At 40.8% G+C, this 17845-nt stretch overlaps 1 protein-coding gene and 1 pseudogene across 12 annotated transcripts in view; both read right to left on the reverse strand.

The window, feature by feature from the left end:
* Window positions 1-17845, reverse strand: part of LTBP1 (latent transforming growth factor beta binding protein 1) — a 365905-nt gene that overhangs the window by 102441 nt on the left and 245619 nt on the right. For 6 of the 12 annotated variants that reach the window (XM_045189319.3, XM_024552641.4, XM_024552640.4 and 3 more), the window contains 6 exons: window positions 17493-17515; window positions 14108-14207; window positions 13412-13510; window positions 2197-2322; window positions 952-1077; window positions 57-179 (listed from right to left, as the gene is read on the reverse strand). In XM_045189319.3, coding sequence (XP_045045254.2) covers window positions 57-179; window positions 952-1077; window positions 2197-2322; window positions 13412-13510; window positions 14108-14207; window positions 17493-17515 — 597 coding nt within the window. The remainder of the gene's footprint in view (window positions 1-56; window positions 180-951; window positions 1078-2196; window positions 2323-13411; window positions 13511-14107; window positions 14208-17492; window positions 17516-17845) is intronic. The other 6 variants (XM_045189318.3, XM_053924369.2, XM_053924372.2 and 3 more) reach the window with 1 other exon arrangement.
* Window positions 9550-13246, reverse strand: LOC112297988 (replication factor C subunit 3 pseudogene; annotated as a pseudogene).

The raw sequence follows: 17845 nt of genomic DNA on the forward strand, positions 1-17845 counted from the left end.
GGTTTACCCAGCACTTAGAGGTGGGTACAGGCCGCCCGCTCTCTCAGCAGACTCACCCTTACAGTGTCCCCCCGGCGTCATGCGGTACCCGCTGTCACAGTATTTGCACTGGAACGCCCCCACGGTGTTGATGCAGTGACCTTCCCCACACACGTCCGGCCTCAGGCACTCATCAACATCTACACACAGCAGAAAAGATTGTCCAGTGTTAATTCCCAAAACATAATTTCAAACTGCTCCCATCTCCCAGTGCAGTTTGAGTTCAAGAACCAAGTGCCTGAATCCTACTACAGCCTGGTTCAAAACGGGGTGGTTTTGATTTCTGCAGGATCCGAAAGAAACCTCTGGTCTTGGACCACACTTGACACTCTTTTTACTTGAAAGCGTTGGAGAACTAACATTCTCATAGCTATGTGTAATGCTGGGTGGGTGCTAGACTTCTCGGGGGAATCACTTTGCAAGTTATAGAGGGTCCAGCACAAATAACACCCCTATTTTATTACATAAACACATTTTACTACAAAATCATAAGCGTGTGTAATTCTGTAACATAACAATATCACACTCAAGCACACCCTATGACACTTTAGGTGAAATGTTCAAATTGCTGTCCATCTCATGCGCGACATTCACGTGCCCCACCACCCACACTCAGCGGCGTTCGTTACTTCTGCCGGGCCCTATCTATAGTCTAAGGACTATGCTGTACCCCCAAAACTAACACAATATTAAACATCAGCTGTAACTGAAAAAATGTTTTAAATGCAAAAACAAGTGCTGGAGAAAAAATTCTATTTCTATATCTTTCCATTATCTAGCAGACTACACAGTCATAGCAGGTGTTTAATAAAAATTCAGTGTTGTCTGAATGAGCACTGAACTGATGGGATCTCGGGGAAGGTCGAAACCCCAGCCTGGGAAGTTACGCAGCAGGAAGAACATGGCTATTACCTATGCAGTTAGTACCCTCCTCGCTGGCCATAAATCCGGCTGGGCAAATACACAAGAAACTGCCCTCTGTGTTTTCACAGCGCCCCTGGGAGCAGAGGTGCTGGACCTGCGTGCATTCGTCAATATCTGTTAAGAAAATTATGGATAAAAGGATTAGTGTATCGTAGCATGAAATTCTCAGTCTCCTGGTTCATGAAATACCAGCAGGTTCCCTGGGTCCCACAAACCTTCGGAGCTGAGGACAAGGAGATGTGATTTTTCCTCCGACACTCAGAAGGCTGTCACTGGGAAGAGGGGATGCTCATTGTGGGTTGCTTCAAAAGCTAAAACTACGACCATGACATTGGTATTGCAAAGACACAGAGTTCAGGCCAACACAGAAGAAGCTGCCTAGTAACTGGAGTCATCTGAACTCTGGAACCCTCTGTGCCACTCCCAGGCCAGGACAGCAGGAAGAGTCAGACGTGCAGTGACAGGGCCTCTCTCACTGTGCACACAGGTGGAGCTAGACTAGCTCGTCTGGACTGTCCTTTCCACTTCATTCGTTGTGGTTCTAATAAAGCGGACAGTGTGTGCAAATGAAAGAGGAACAGCCGTACTACCAGCAGGTGGATGCCCCCTACCCAGCCCCTAGGTATACAAAACCAAAGAGCAAAGTCACAAGTCTTATTTAATGGCATATGATAAATGAAAATAATATCCATTAGCTATATGCCTTTCTTGCTTTTTTTCTTATTACCCTTAGTTTCCAAAAACTAAATTTAGTGTTAACACATTAAAATGATTTACCTAACCCCATTACATCTCTTCCTGAGAAACACTTTTCCAAAGAAGCACACATCAATAAGTGTCAGCATTTACTGATTTTCAAGTCAGAAATCCCGATTAGAAATCAGATTTTATGCACCTAGAGGAAGATGATACTTCTTTATTGCAGTATATACTAATATTAATTTGATTTTGCTAAATATGTCTGTAGCTAGCTATTTCTAGAACTCTTATTTTCTATACTTTACCTGCAAAACTTTTGGAAATCATTTCACCTTTATGTAATTGTATGACACTTGGCAAAGCAGGCAGTGCTGACCCAAGAGGTAGGAGTTTCCCACGGTTTTAGCAAACCTCCTTTTCAGCATCCTTAGCTCAGGGATAAAAACTTTAAAATATGAAACACCGTAATATTTTCCCATAATTACAAAAAAAAGTTGCTATTCAATAATTTCAACTATGAAAGGTATCTCTTACCAATGCACTTCCTGTGTCGCTCGCTGAACCTGTAGCCCTCGTAGCATATACAGGTGTACCTCACCGGCAGGTTGATGCAGTGCCCGGACCCGCAGATGTCAGGGTTCACAGTACACTCGTTGATTTCTTTAAAAATAAATAAATGTCGGGGAAGAAAACAAATATAAACATAAAGATTTCACTGCTACTTGTAAACCATTACTTGGTGTTTCCTGAGTAGCCGATTGCCAGGTACGCAATTGAAAGGCGACCACCTCCAAAATCCAGTATAAATCCGACTACTTTATAATTGTTCCATTAGGCCCTCCCAAGGTCATCACTGACTCCTAACGAAACACCTTCTAGGATGAACCGGAGTGGGTGGGAACTCAGAAAAGAGGCCATGTCGGAAGTTGTAAGACAATCAACGCTTCCTAACCTCTAAGATGGCCTATCCGTGAGTTTCTATGCACCCAAATTTATCTTAGATGGTAGACTCTGAATCATCATGTGATGTGTTCTGATAAGAAATAGATGGTGAATTTGCATTTGTTAGCAGGCCAAGTTCCAGTTCCAACAACTATGTCCAACCCCCTCCAAAATTTCTCATTAATTCTCAAGAAAGATGTACCACTTCTAATCAAAGCAAAACTTCTGGATGTAATTTTACTCTTAATTTGCCAATTTCAACATGAGCACATTTTATTCATGTTTGTAAAGTAGAATCTTCTTCCAAATCTTCTCTGATAAGTTCCTCCCTTACTATTTCAGATTCCTGCTTGAGACTCGCTTCTTCCATAAAGCCTGAGCAGGTGAGCTGAGTCCTCACTCTACTCCTAGACGGACGCTGTGATAGAGACAGGCTCAGAGGAGTCCACGGTGGGTGAAGGCCAGAAAAAGGAGCTTCATTACCAAAAGGTCCTGAGGACTCGAAGGTGGCCTTCTGAGATGACTTACCCCCCTAACATAGTCTGCTTCCAGTGACCTTTCTAAGGAGGTATAATGGTACAGTGGGAGTGGGGCAGTGTTCAGAAGTCCAGTATGGGGACAAATCTTGCTGTCCTTTCTTAGCTCTGTCGCACTGGGGCCACTACTCAATAATTCTATGCCTCACTTTTCTGCACATGTAAAATGGGAATAATCAGAGCACCAACTTCAGACTGTCAAGTTCAAAGGAGATAACTCAAATAACGCATGCAGACCTCTGCCTGGCACATGATCCGCGCTCAGAAAAGTCAGCCCTCATCATCCCATTACTGCTGTTCCAGTGCAAGTCACTTAAGAATATACAACAAAGATGCCGCACATTGAAAACAACAGCTACCAGCTCACAGTTATCAGATAGTAAACAGTGCTTAAAACACGTGCTGTCACAGAAGAGCAGAGAGGCCCAGAGTGAGAAGCTGAGGCCTCCGGCACGACAAGCTGAAGCACAGCCTTGTTAGAGAGTCTGTAATTTAAGTGAGGAGAAAAGCAGGTGTGCCCCTACCAACAACCCAGTCTGCATTGTGCAGGGGAAGGATGTGAAATATCGCGCCTTAGCAAAGATTCACTGTGGAAACGACCTACGTGGGGTTGAGGTTCCTCTCTGAAACCCAACCACATTCTTCCCATTTCATCAAGTGTTATTCACTGCGCTGTGACTTTAAGGCACGAGATGCAAGTCACTTGAAAAGTGGCTAGAATTGAAATGAAAACATATGAATACGGAGCTGCAATATTTTACACAAAATCACTTGAAGGTAAGAGAAAACCGCACCTCAACTAAGACAAATTACGGATATCTTCATTGAGCTTAGTTATGCTAACTCACTTGCAGAAGAATAGACTTGTTTATAAACATTGTATTGATTATACAATATAAAATTATACAAAAATAAAATAATTCAAAAGCTAAAAACATGGGTGATTGATATGATTGATTAGATGTGATGGGCAATTATAACAAGAATGAATTATAATTAATACATATACAGGGTGGAGAAAAAAGTAGGTTTGCAGTTGTGAGTACATGAAATAGAGTTTATTCTCGCATTACTTCTTAACTTTTGTTTTCTTTTCCATACAAACAACTGGAAACCTACTTTTGCCCACCCTGTAATAGCATAGAGTATTATCTAACCGATAGCAGGACAGGAAAATGTTTCTTTGCCACAAAATATAGTTGGGTACAAATTTTAATATAGATGTCATCTGAATCACAAAATACACAGAAAAGAAGATTGTAAGGAAATAAATCTAGTGTCAGGATTATGGGGATTGGTGGTTTTTTAAAAAATATTGTTCTGTATTTTTTAAAAATTTCTACAATGAGTATGTATAATTTTATAATCAGAAAGACCTTCCTTTAAAAAATCGTAATTTCTATGTGTCACAAAAATCTGAAGGTGAAAGGTAATCTTCTCCGGGTTAGACTCACAGACCCTCAGGTAAGAATTCTCTTGTGTTCATGGGAATTCTTACGTAGAGTAGCATGAAAAGCACACCTCTAACCATCTAACCTATATTGTAGTTAGATGCCTCGTTCGAAAATTATTGCTATTTGCATTTCTTGGTTTTCTTTGTAACGACTGATCTTTCTTTATACTATTCACTGTCATTTTCTTAAGGCAAAAAAGACACTGATCAGATTTGCAAAAAGAAAAAATAGCAGATAAATTAGTAACTAGGGACAAAAACTCAGATCAAAAGCCTATAAAAATCCGGGGTTTTCATGAAATACTTGATCAGTACCCACTGCCCCATCGCCCACCCATTTGGTAATTTGTCGATTACCAAATATTTCACTTTTCAAGCATATCAGAATGGAATTTTTACATGTGTGAATGTCTTCAAAAATACACGATGCTTAATTCACAGGAGATGCATCTTATGCCACAGTTTGCCAACACATTTAAATAGTCTTCTTCATAAGTGAGCTCTAAGGTATAAGAAATTTTGAGTTATTTTAACTCCTTAGTCTTAGGAAATGAAATGAATACTAATGGCCTTTCCTTCCAATCTAGTAACTTGAGCAGAAGCTGTGAGGCTGAAATTATATTGATGAGGCATGTTTGAGGATCTTTGGCTGAGCACCTCATAGATTAATGAGTAGATCAAGATGCAGGTTGAACATGCTGATCCCAATGGGCAGGCATTGACACATGTAAGAATATGTCCCTCTGACACCACTAGAGGGTACTAAGAGACACATCAAAGGAGTGAAGGGACATTTACTAAAATATACATGATTTCTACAGTTTGTCCCATTGTACACCCAAGTCATCAGTTCATGTAACTTTCATTAGTCTGACCTGAGAGATCCCCTTCAGCCCCACGCCAGGCAGAACCCCACCCTTCCACAGAGAAAGAAGAGTCCTAACACCCTCGAAACACCTCCCCCACTTTCTCTTCACTGGTTATCACACGTTAATCATCATCGCTGTTTAAGGTAGGACTAAATTCCCGGAATTTTTACCTTAAAACCTTAAAAAACATGTCTCCTACCACCTCCTCCCATGCTTCCCCTCCTCTTCTATTAAATTTTCACTCTCCAGCACATATTATTACACACAAGTGAGAGCCTTGACGGCACTGTCTGGATGAATGAGGAAAGCTTTCTGCTTTGTCCATGTTTTGTAGAGAAGAGGCATGATGCGTTTGAGTTTTTGAAGAGGTCACTCACACAGAGGTGTGTGAGCCTGTTCCCAGAGAATGGACCGGTGTGTTCTTGGATTAGCCCGTGTCGCTGCAAGCCCTGGAGATAGGGCACTGCCTCACTCAGGAAGCTCTCACTGCTGGTCTCAGGGGAGCTCTAGGCAGCACGATGTCCTGTCTCCTTCAGCACATTTGGCTGCCCAGACAGATCACCAAGAGCCCACTCCCCCAGGATTCTCCTATGCCCCATGATGCTCAGCACCACCCTACCCTTGCCACCTGTGCATGCCCCCAGAACAACTTCACCTTCACTGGGCCAAGGACCTTAGTCTTTTTTTCCCACTGGAGTCCATTTAGAATTTGGAAGAAGAGCCACAATGAAATGCCAGCAGAAAACCGAATGCTCTCTTTATCCCAGCAACAAGGCCAAGGGTGGATTTAGGAGTTTGGTATCTCGGTTATATTTTCTTGAATTTAATGAAAAAGAAAGCTTTTGGCAAAATATGAAAATGAGTAGGCTGACCTTTAGATTTTTTTTCCTTCATCATATGACTGCTCAAGATAAATAAATAAATAAATGGAATGTGGAAAGAACACCGCATGGTGATTTTACATGAAAAAAAAGAGGAGTTCATTTTGCATTGCATGCATGGTTTATTGAGGCTGCCGTGATCCTGGTAATACGCTTCAGGGACATCCATCCCTTTAAAGGGGTCAATTACGAATCCTGGAAAAGATCTGATGAGCAAATAGTCTTTTTTTAATCTCTGGGCTATGATAACCACAAAGGTTTCTGCAAAGGCAGTCATGAAGTCAAAAAATAATTTCTGGCTGGTCTACAAGGGCCACGGAGAAAGTTTGGGAAGAGCAGGAGGAAGCATCAAATGTTAACTCATGGAAAGGTTTACAAAATGCCCTGGCTTCCTAACTGCCACACAATGAGCATAAATTGTCCCACAACAATTGAAACAGATGTTTCCACTTTGCAAATATTTGCCAGAGAAATAAAGGTTTCATTTTCCAACTTATCCTTGAGCTGTTAAGACACTATGCTAAATCAAGAATTTATATGCTGAAATGTATAATTTATTTGCAAACAGCGTGCCAATAATGTTGCAAGCCAACAACTCAGCTGTTAAGAGTGGAAAATATCACACTTATTTCCAACAAATATGTGGCTCACTTTATAATTATTGCATGTCAAAGGGTGTCTGACAAAATCTGAAGGTCTACTTCTAATCTCACCATCGTAAAGATATCATCACTAGGCTATGTGGAGCTGATTTTATTTATTTTAGACTCATTATTCTATCCCATTCTTCAACTTACAGAAGAAACTAATAGTGACAAATAATATTAACCTCTTCTGTGTTTGAGGGGGGAAAATCATTACATAACATTCTTAAGAAAACTGATCGTATTGCTCCCTCAGTCTATGTTTGGCTCTCATATCAAACTAATGGGAACGTTTATATTTACATTTAAATTAAATCTGATACAATTTAAAAGTCTTCTTGTTCTACTGTAGATTACTGATTATAGTGTCGAAGTTGCAAACCATTTTAACTCAAAGACTATTTATAATGTTCTCCCCATGGATTGTGTCAGATTCTATTGGAAGTGGGAGCACCTACCAATGCTGCCTGAAAATGAAATTTCAACATTAACTTATTTCCTGGAAGGAAATATTTGTGCCTCAAACATCTGATAGCAGATGCTAGCCCTGGCTTTCTGCCAAACTCAAATTAAGCTCTTTTAACATCTTCATATAGCACAGCTACTTTCATTTTTTTCAATCAGCTCTGGAGTTCAGTTGGAGCTAAGTAACTTCAATTTGTTATTCCTCACACAGCTGCACTGAGATGACAAAACTGCGTTTATCTAGCCAAAATGAACCTCCACAAAGCTAGTCTGCAATATTTTCGTCCATTGAAAAGTCGGCCATTGTTCAAAAGGCACAAACTGAAGTATAGTTTGACATTGGAAAATAGACATGTATTATATACAGTGAATTACATATTCACACTGCAATTTTTCTTTTTAACACTGAGGTTAACATCGACAAGATCCTTGCTGACCAAAAGAGTGTGTTACATGTTCGTACGCCCTGCCAGGCGTAACAGTCACATAGGTGTTTAATGAAGAGGGTAGACAGACACATAGATGACTTCAGAATGGAGAGTAACTACTTCAGCCATCCATGGTCGTTAAAAAAAATGACTATCATTGCATCGTATCACTAGAAATACCTACCAAAGCTCACATTTTTATATCGCTTTACATAGAATGAACAGCAAAACCAAAGAACACTCGCCACGAATCACTGTGGGCAAGGCCCTGGCTCTGGGTGCAGCTGGGCCTCGCAGGGGCGTCCACCCCTCGGCCTGCGGACCCCATGCAGCCCAGGAGGGCTATGGATGTGGCCCAACACAGAATTGTACATTTACTTAAAACCGCTTTTTTTTTTTGCTCATCAGTTTTTGTTAGTGTTTCTGTGTTTAATGTGTGGCCCAAGACAACTCTTCTTCCAGTGTGGCCCAGAGACGCCAGAGGGTGGACAGCCCTGGGAGGGGACCCCTGACTGAGGTGGAAAGGAGCTGCTAAGTCCACGATGTGACTGCACTCTTCACCTTGGGACAAAGGTGTTTTTCAAAAATACTTTCCCATCTGCTCACTCAAATATGTAAGGGAACTTAAATCCACATTTTTGAGAAAATGGCTAAAAGTTGTCAGTGTTTTTAAGCACATAAAACTTGTATATATTTTATATAATTGGATAATTACATATAATTGCATATATGTACACAACTGTATATTTGTTTTTAACATAAAAATTACATATATGTGCGTTGTAGTAAAATAATCACCACAGTCCAGATAGTTAACATGTCTATCAGGCATTTTTCTATCTGAAAAATGATGCGTATAATGCTTTTGAGGAAAAAAGTATTTTAGAGGTGGCTGCAAACTTCTCTTTTAGCTTCTCCTGTTACACACTGCCATCTCATCCCGTACTCAAGTTGAGATAATGCACCGGAATGGCCTTTTAATCTGACTATAAAACTAATACTTGCCTACTGTAGAATATTAAAAAAAATTCTACAACACCCCCAAACCTCCTGGATCCTACTATAAAAGATAATCACTGCTGGATCTGGTGTATTTTTACCAGCACTTTCTCAACATATATGTCTTTCTTTAATACAAGTGGTATGATATTCTACAGGCTTCATTTTTAATACACTTTATCCTGTATTTAACAATACTATGTAACCATTTTCTGCTAAATTTTAAAAAATTTCTTCAAAATACTCTATTTGATGGGAGCCTAATGTTCCAGTGTACAGATGTAACATAACTACTTCACTATAGTTACGTGTTTAGGTTATTTCTACTTTTTCTCTATTATACCTGGTGCTATAGTAAGTACCACTTACATAAACCATTATCCATGCCATTTGGGACTTCATTTCCTGACACGAGATATCTTAATATTGGACTACTGAGTCAAAAGCTCTGAACATTTTTCAGGTTCTTGCTACGAATTGCCAGTGTGTGCTTTTCAGAAGAATTGGACTAGTTGACATTCCTTTCAGCAAAGTGACAGCCTTAGCGTTTCACACCATAAGGATTACATATTAACTTGATAAACATAAAGAATTATTTTAATTTGCATGTCTTTGACTACTAGTAAAGTTGACATTTCCTATTATATATGTTTCTTGGTATTGTTTTTCTCTATGAATTATTGATTATATTCCTCATTTTTCTTTTGTTAAAGGAAAGTTCGTTTATTTTACCTGCAGCTCTTCCAATATAAACTGCCTGTCCGTGCTGATACTGAGAAATGTTAGGAAGAATCACTGCCAGATGTCGGGATCTCACGCCTTCTGACCCATCCCCCACGACCTTCTTACACGGTGCCGTAAATTTGGCCACAAAAGCTTCCAAGCGATAAACACAGCTTTGCTACCTACCCAGCTGTGGGCGATAGTCATAGTAGGCTGCCATCTGGGCCACTTCTCCTTTCAGCTGTCTTTCACAGTTATGTGAAAGTTCTGAGAGAGGCCCTCTACGATGATCTCAGGAGGAACACCGTGGGCCGAAAGCTCACGGTGTCCTCGGGAACTTCGGGGAGCCTCCGTGGAGCCTGCTGACTGACAAGAGCCCTGGCAGTCTCCCCCAGATACACCTCCCAGTCTGTTCGGAGGACTTCTTAATCTGCAGTAAAGAGGTATTGCTGCACTCTGCAGGCTTCACACATAAGCAGGGCTTTTCTGAGATTTCTGCAGGAGTTCTCTGCAAGGCTACAAGCCAGCTGGGAAGGAAGATTCAGACCTTCCTTCTTGCACACATGGCAAACGCTGGGGGCAGGCACGTGAACTGCCTGACACCTACTACGAAAGGGCGGTGTCACGCTGGATGTAGAATTGCAACACAAGATCAACCTGCAGGGACACGTACACTTTCCCGTGGTTCTATCCAAGGCATGTTGAGCATCTTTGGGGGCATTTGTCACCCTCAGTCAATATAACCACTTTGCCGTCCCTTTGAGAGTTTGTTTCAGGTCGCTGGGATTATGCCGCTGTTTTCAACATCTCCTGAATTACTACCCCGTCACTACTTCTAGCGTCACAGGGAGAACAGCCAGGAGGTAACTGCTTGCAATAGTACTAACTTCAATTTTCTTTTTAGATGTGGTTGTGATGGTCTGACCTTCAGTTTTCTTTTTTAAAATATATTTTATTGATTATGCTATTACAGTTTTCCCAATTTTTTCTTTTTTGCCCCCTCAACCCCGCACCCCCCATTTCCTCCAGCAATACCCCTCCTTAGTGCATGTCCATGGGTCATGCATGTAAGTGGTTTGGATATTCCATTTCCTGGACTGTTCTTGACATCCCCTTGTCTGTTTGGTACCTACCAATTTGCACTTCTTAATCCCTGCACCTTTTCCCTTATTCTTCCCCTTTCCCCTTCCAAATGATAACCCTCCAAATGATCTCCGTATCTATGACTCAGTTTCTGTTCTGCTTGTTTGCTTAGTGTTCTTTAGATTCAGTTGTTGATAGTTGTGAATTTGTTGCCATTTCAATGTTCATAGTTTTGATCTTCTTTTTCTTAAATGAGTCCCTTTAACATTTCATGTAATAATTGCTTGGTGATGATGAACTTCTTTAGCCTTACCTTCTCTGGCAAGCACTTTATCTATCCTTCCATTCAAAATGATAGCTTTGCTGGATAGAATAATCTAGGTTGTAGATCCATGCTTTACATCACTTTGAATACTTCTTGCCTGCAAAGTTTCTTTTGAGAAATTAGCTGACAATCTTATGGGAACTCCCCTGTAGGTAACTGCTTTTCTCTTGCTGCTTTTAAGATTCTCTCTTTATCTTTAACCTGTGGCATTTTAATTACAATGTGTCTTTGTGAGGTCCTCTTTGTGTCCATCTATTTGGGACTCTCTGTGCTTCCTGGACTTGGATGTCTATTTCCTTCAACAAATCAGGGAAGTTTTCTTTCATTATTTTTTCAAATAAGTCCTCAATTTCTGGTTCTTCTCCTTCCAGCACCCCTATGATTCAAATGTTGGTACATTTGGAGTCCCAAGGGCCCATTAGCCTGACCTTGCTTTTTTGGATTCATTTTTCTTCTTGCTGTTCTGAGCAAATGCTTTTTTCTTCCTTATGTTCCAAATCACTGACTTGATTCTCAACTTCATCCCCTTCACTGCTGATTCTCTGCAAATTTTTCTTTATTTCACTTAGTGAAACCTTAATTTCTGCCTGAGTCTTTTTTACGTTGTTGAGGTTCTCACTAAGTTCCTTGAGCATCCTAACAACCAGTGTTTTGAACTCTGCATCTGATAGACTGCTTATCCCCATTTTGTTTTGTTCTTTTTCTGGAGTTTTGTTCTGCTCTTTCATTTGGGCCATATTTTGTTGTCTCCTCATTTTGGCAGCCTCTCTGTGTTTGTTTCTGTGTATTAAGTAAAGCTGCTTTGACTTCCTATCTTAGTAGAGTGGACTATAGTAGAAAAGTACACTGGTAAGTTGGATGGGGCAGAGCCTTAGGTAATTGCCCAGGTGGGGCAACCTGTATGAACCAGGTTGATGGAGTCTCAGATATGGTGTTGCCGCTCTGTGGCTCTGTGTGGGGGAGGACTCAGAAAATGGACAAGGGCTACTGCCTGGACTCTGGAGTTTTGTCCAGGAAGAAGTGTCCCCCAGCACTCACCCTGATGCCAAACACTTCAGATTCTCCCCATATGCCACTGGTGCCCTTCCAGCTGCTGCTCTGGTGCTGAAGCCCAGAGGGAGTGAGTTTGTGTAAGTCCTAGGTTCATTGCGGGCCCTTTAAGAGGAGATGCTTGAGAACACTTGCAGTTTCTTCCACCACCCCAAATGCCACTGATTTTTACAGCCAGAAGTTATAGGGACTTCTCTTCCTGACAGTGAAACCCTGGGCTGGGTGGTCTTATGTGGGGCTGGGGTCCTTCGCTCCCTCCAGATTTTTATCCACTACATGTGGGTAGGGAACCACCGATTCTGTGTCTCCAAGTCTCTGCCCCTCCTACCCATGTGGATGAATGTGACTTCTTTAATTCCTTGGCTGTCCAACTTCCATACAACTCAATTTTCTGACAATTCCGGGTGATAGCTGTTTTGTAGATGAGTTGTAATTTTTGCTGTGTTTGTGCAAGGAGGCAGGCTGTGTTTAACTACACCTCCATCTTAACTAGAAGTCTCTGATCGTCAATTTTCCATTGTTCTACTCCCAACACCATAAGGTTTATGTAAACACACAACATTCTTGTCTTTTTATCAGTACCTGGAGGTCCACTGACTAACAGATGAGGAAAGTTACCACATTGCACCACGCTGCCCTGCTGGACCACCTGCCCCTTGTCATCGTCCAGCCATCCCAGGGAGAAGGGCCGGTGTCTGTCCGCCCAGAGACTCACGCCCCCTGGGCTCCCCAGCCCGACACTTTAAAGTCCTGCAAGCACCCTGCACCCTCTTCATTTTTCTATTGGGTTTTTATTGCTGATTTATAGGAGCTCTCTATATATTAAGGGTATTAACTTTGAGGCTGCTGAGTTTCAAATTATGATACATTCTTATACTTTGTCACTAAGGATAAATTATGTTTATTATAAAGAGTTTAAAAAATATATAAAAAATATATTGAAGGGCATAAAGATTATCCATGATCCTGTTAACTGGCAATAGTTGAACACTTAGATGCACTTTCTGTCTCTTTTTCTGTCTGTAAACATTTAAAAAATAAAATTAAAGTCATTGTATTGTGTTCTGTATTTCTTAATATTATGCCATTAGGCCTCTCCTCATAACATTAAGTATTCTTTTTAAACATCACTTTCATAGCCATCTGATGCTCCACTGCGCATGTACCACAACTTACTCAAGCACATTCCTCCTTCTAAAAAATACTTAATTATTTCCAAATTTTGTTGTTCTGACTAGCCCTGCCATAAGCAATGTTACACATTTGACACAATTTTGATACTCTATTTAAAATGAGGTTCATAGCCACATCTCCTCCACAGGCTGCTTGATATAACAGACACCACACCCACCTGTTACTTGAGTGGGTGCAATAACTTGGCTGGCACTGGATGTAGAAGCTTCAGGAGCTACTTCCACAGGTACAGGAGGTGATGTTTTTTCAATCACTACTAAACAAGGAAGGAGGGGATGGAAAGGAAATTAAAGCCAGTTAAATTAGATGCACTGAGATGCCCATCAAAACACAAGCATAATGCAGTCCAATAACATACCACAGTAGTTCTTGGATAGAAAGATCTGTTATTGGTTCCTAAAGCTCGTGGTATTAACCTATGGCCCAAGTGTCCATGGACAAAACCAAGGGGGAGGGTGGAGGCAGGGGAGGGAGGTGGGTTTGGCTGGGGTGGAGTGGAGGGGTGGGGAGAAAATGCAGGCAACTGTAACTGAACAACAATAAATTTTTAAAAAAAGAATATCTGGGAATAATTTAGAAGCCAATGAAAAATGACCCTTCATCAAATGATGGCCCTTGATAATGTTCTAATAATAAATATTACTCCTCACCACAGAAAATAGTGAAAAACTTTTCTTTTACCATTAGAATACTTATAATGTCATTATAATACTAACATTATTTGAGTATATTGCTATACCTAAGTGTATAATTTTACTGATTTATTAAGCTTTCAAATCAAAGACACACAATGTTCTTATCTTCCTCACTCACTGAGAATACTTTACAAACGGCAGGGATGAACAAAGGCTACCTGGAAACTGTGGGTGCAGATGAATAGTTGAAATGCCTGGAGAGAGCTGGGGCTGACCAGGCTCAAGTCTGGTTTTCTCCTGATCCAGTGAAGGTATTTCCTGCATGGGTGTAATAAGCAGAAAAAAAGAGAACTGGAAGTAGGAACTACTTGTAGTTTCCACTTATAACTATTCCTATTTAATTAATTCTATTGTTAGAAATGCAACCAATAGCATAGGACATTAGACAAAACCTGTGCAATTGTGTGATAGTTTTTAAAAATGACCAACTGCCGGGCCGCTACTCGGGCAAGCCTGAATTCCTCCTGCAGTGCCCGCCCAAGCACACACCCTCACCTGCTTCCCGAGGGCCCGGGGCAAACGGTCTTGTCGGACATTCTAAACAGATGCCTTGGCCCAGGGGCCCACACTGGAACAACACTGACCCGAAAGAGAACTAAACCACCAGCTCGTTCACATGCAGCTCTGCCCCAGAGCAGATGATGAATCTAGCAGATGTGCCATAACAAAATGCACATATTAAAATATCTGATGTCGGTCCGTTATTGTGCCACCCTTAACCTCACATCTAATAACTTTGCACCTCTGGCTCTCACAGTCATGGCAGTCAGCAGAGACACACAGAAACGGGGACTTGGTGGAGCACCCCAGGCTTCCTGTGTCCTGTTGCCCACTCCTGTGCCCTGGACCGCAAACAAAGAGACTTATGATTCAGCTTCCAGCTACAGCTCCGTAGGGCTCATGCAGACTAGACAATAGGGCTTGTAAAGGGTCTGTGACCTTGCCCACACCAGGGTGGGGTCAGGGTGCTCATATCAAGACTTCGTTATAAGTATTCATCAAGCTACTTGGTCACTGATACCCTACATACTCCCCATCTCTGTCTCTCTCTGTCTCTCCTCTCTTCTCGCTCATTTTTTTAATAATTACATTCTTTTTATTTACTGTTCACCGTACTGTCAACTTTCCTTTTACACTAATTTGGAGGGTTTTTAAAAAAAACATATAGAGACCTAAATCTTCTCCTTAAATTGTCTTTCCTTTTGCATCACTCACTGTAGATTCTCCTAACTACTTCGGTAATTTCTTGTCATCCTCTTTCACAACCCCGCACGCTCTGTCCCTTTCTTTTTTATTTTTCGATTACAGTTTGACGTTCAGCATTATTTTACATTCGTTTCAGGTACACAGCATAATGGTGGGACAATGTTCACACGCTCCCTCCCTTACTTTAATTATAGCCATCCTCCAGAAAGCTCGCTCCCCCGGCCTCCATTTCCCTTTCACTGTCTCTGAGTTTGCATTACCACCCTTCCTACTTTTTATAAGGTGGATTTACTGCCTGAGTATCTCATCAAAGATCCTGTTCTGTAGGTATGAAGTCTCATAGGGTAACTCCACTTAGCTATTCCACAAATACGTGAAATCCATCCTTTCCAATATCTCATTTCAACTTCCTTTCTTTCAATGCCACAATCATTAATCCATCCAGGTTTAAAGTCTCTTTCTAGTCACCCCTCCTTCATTTCTCATTCCAACCCCTGCCCATGTGCTCTATTCCTTCCATTGTCCATCCATTTCCATGTCCATAGTCCCTACCACTTCAAGTCTGGACTCACCCCTTCTCAGTTTATTCTAGTAATTTAATTGGCCACTCCAGCTTCCTCTTTCTCCCTATGAATTGAGAGGATGAATAGAGATTCATCCTGTTGTGATTTATCTTCCAAAAATACTGAACACATTCATTTCCCCGACATTTTTCCCTCTCCTTAAAAATACAGACCAGCTTTCTATTATGTATTTAACATGACCTCAATCAGTCTTGATTGAACCCTAATCCCTGTAGCCCACAGTCAATGCCAGCAAGGAGAAAACTAGTAATCCACTCCCACAGCTTCCAGACAGAATTTCTCTCATCAGCATGGGGCAGCAGCCTCCCTCATCAATGCCACTTCTCTACTTGACAGGTAGGGTCCAGCTGAGGAGCAGGGTACTTTCCCACAGATGACAACAGCAGTTTGGGATTCCAAGTTTCTCTGCCTAACCATGGGTCTCATGCCCCCCTCACTGACCTCCTGATGTCCCCACCGCACTTTCACACATATAACTTCCCACCCCTGGACCACTTTCTCTTCATCAGTATTTAGTATCATAATGTCTCCTTCTACAGGGAGTTCAGAGACTATGGCCGCATTTTTCTCACTGCTGCTCCTCCAAACAAATTGCACTAAGGGTATACAAGAAAATTTTCAAGTCCTCTTTCAGATTCCTAATGAAAGGCAGCATAAACTTGACCATAAACAGAGAAGAACAAAACTGAGACATGGTGAGGCTGTCAGGGAGCTGGCCGGCCCACTCACCACTGAGTGATTCCTCCCATGCGTCAGCCAGAACTCAATTCCAGATCAAGAAATTCACAAACTACCATGCGTCTCTGAACTGTAGAGATGCTAACCAAGAGCTGCCAATGTTCACGTGAAATATGCATATCTGTTGTACTTCTTTTAGGGTTAATGGAACATTCTTCCTTGTTGGATACTATCTCTCTACTTCCTCTTTTTCCAGATTCTTTCTTTATAACACTTATGTTATTCTATCCTATATTCATAAAAGATTTTTAAAACTATTATAATTTACATATGTATTTGCTTGATCTAAAATCAAATACTTACTGAATTCTTGTCAACTGAATAAATGATACATTCATTTTCATGTTAGTAAAGAATCAAAGATTCAGACAAGAAATATTATTCCATGAACTAGTCCCAGAAAATTTCTGTATTTCCTACTAATACATTTCACAATTCATAGTCCCATCTTAAGCCAAAAACTAATGGGTTGGTAAAAATTTCTCAGAAGCAATACTCCACTATTGCTAATAGTAGTAGTATTGCTATACTCCAACTTTCAAGGGGGAAGCTCTCTTCCTCTAACAAATTCAAACATGCATGTTAAGTTTTAATTAAATTAAGAAGCACAACGCTCAGTATATATGTACCATAAGAATACACAATTACAGAAACACATCAGAACCTTTCTTTCCATAGATGGCCAAGGACATAAGTTTACTCCTTGATTTTGGTTATAGCTCCTGATTCCCATTAGTCCCATCACTTCCTTCTCCCTGGAATTTAAGTTCCATGAGAACAAGAAGTTTTGTCTGATTTTTCTCTTCTATTTTTTTCTTAGCATTCAGAATACTGCTGGTCGTATGGTAGATGCTCACTAAATATTTCTTGATTGCATGAATGCCACATTTCCTCCAACCAATGATGAACCAACATGTTACTGTATTTAAGCCTAAAAAAAATCCATACATGTTGCTAAAGGAAATCATTTTAAAGTTAAAGAAAAAAAGTGACTTGCAAACAATGAATGAATTACCTTCTCAGGGGGTGCAGTTGCCACTAAAACCAGAAAAGAAAGGAGGACATTAGTATAATTTAAAACAATCTACTACATATTTTCATTTTAAAAATGCAATAAAATTCCAGTATCTCTCCAAAGGGATTAAGAATCAAACTAAGTCAAATGCAGAATTATGGTTACTACTGCTTTGGAGAATTTTACACATGACCGACAGGGAAAAACTATCAGTGCTATGCCGTTCCTCAATTACAGGAGGTCAGGTAGCACCTGTGATGTTCTTTCTATGTCTCTTATTAATTAAAAATGTTAAAGGAGGCAACACTTTCTGGTACATTATTTGCAGAATTTCCCATATCTTAGAAAACAAA

The sequence above is a fragment of the Desmodus rotundus genome, chromosome 5 (assembly GCF_022682495.2).
Source record: "Desmodus rotundus isolate HL8 chromosome 5, HLdesRot8A.1, whole genome shotgun sequence".
Classification (NCBI taxonomy): domain Eukaryota; kingdom Metazoa; phylum Chordata; class Mammalia; order Chiroptera; family Phyllostomidae; genus Desmodus; species Desmodus rotundus.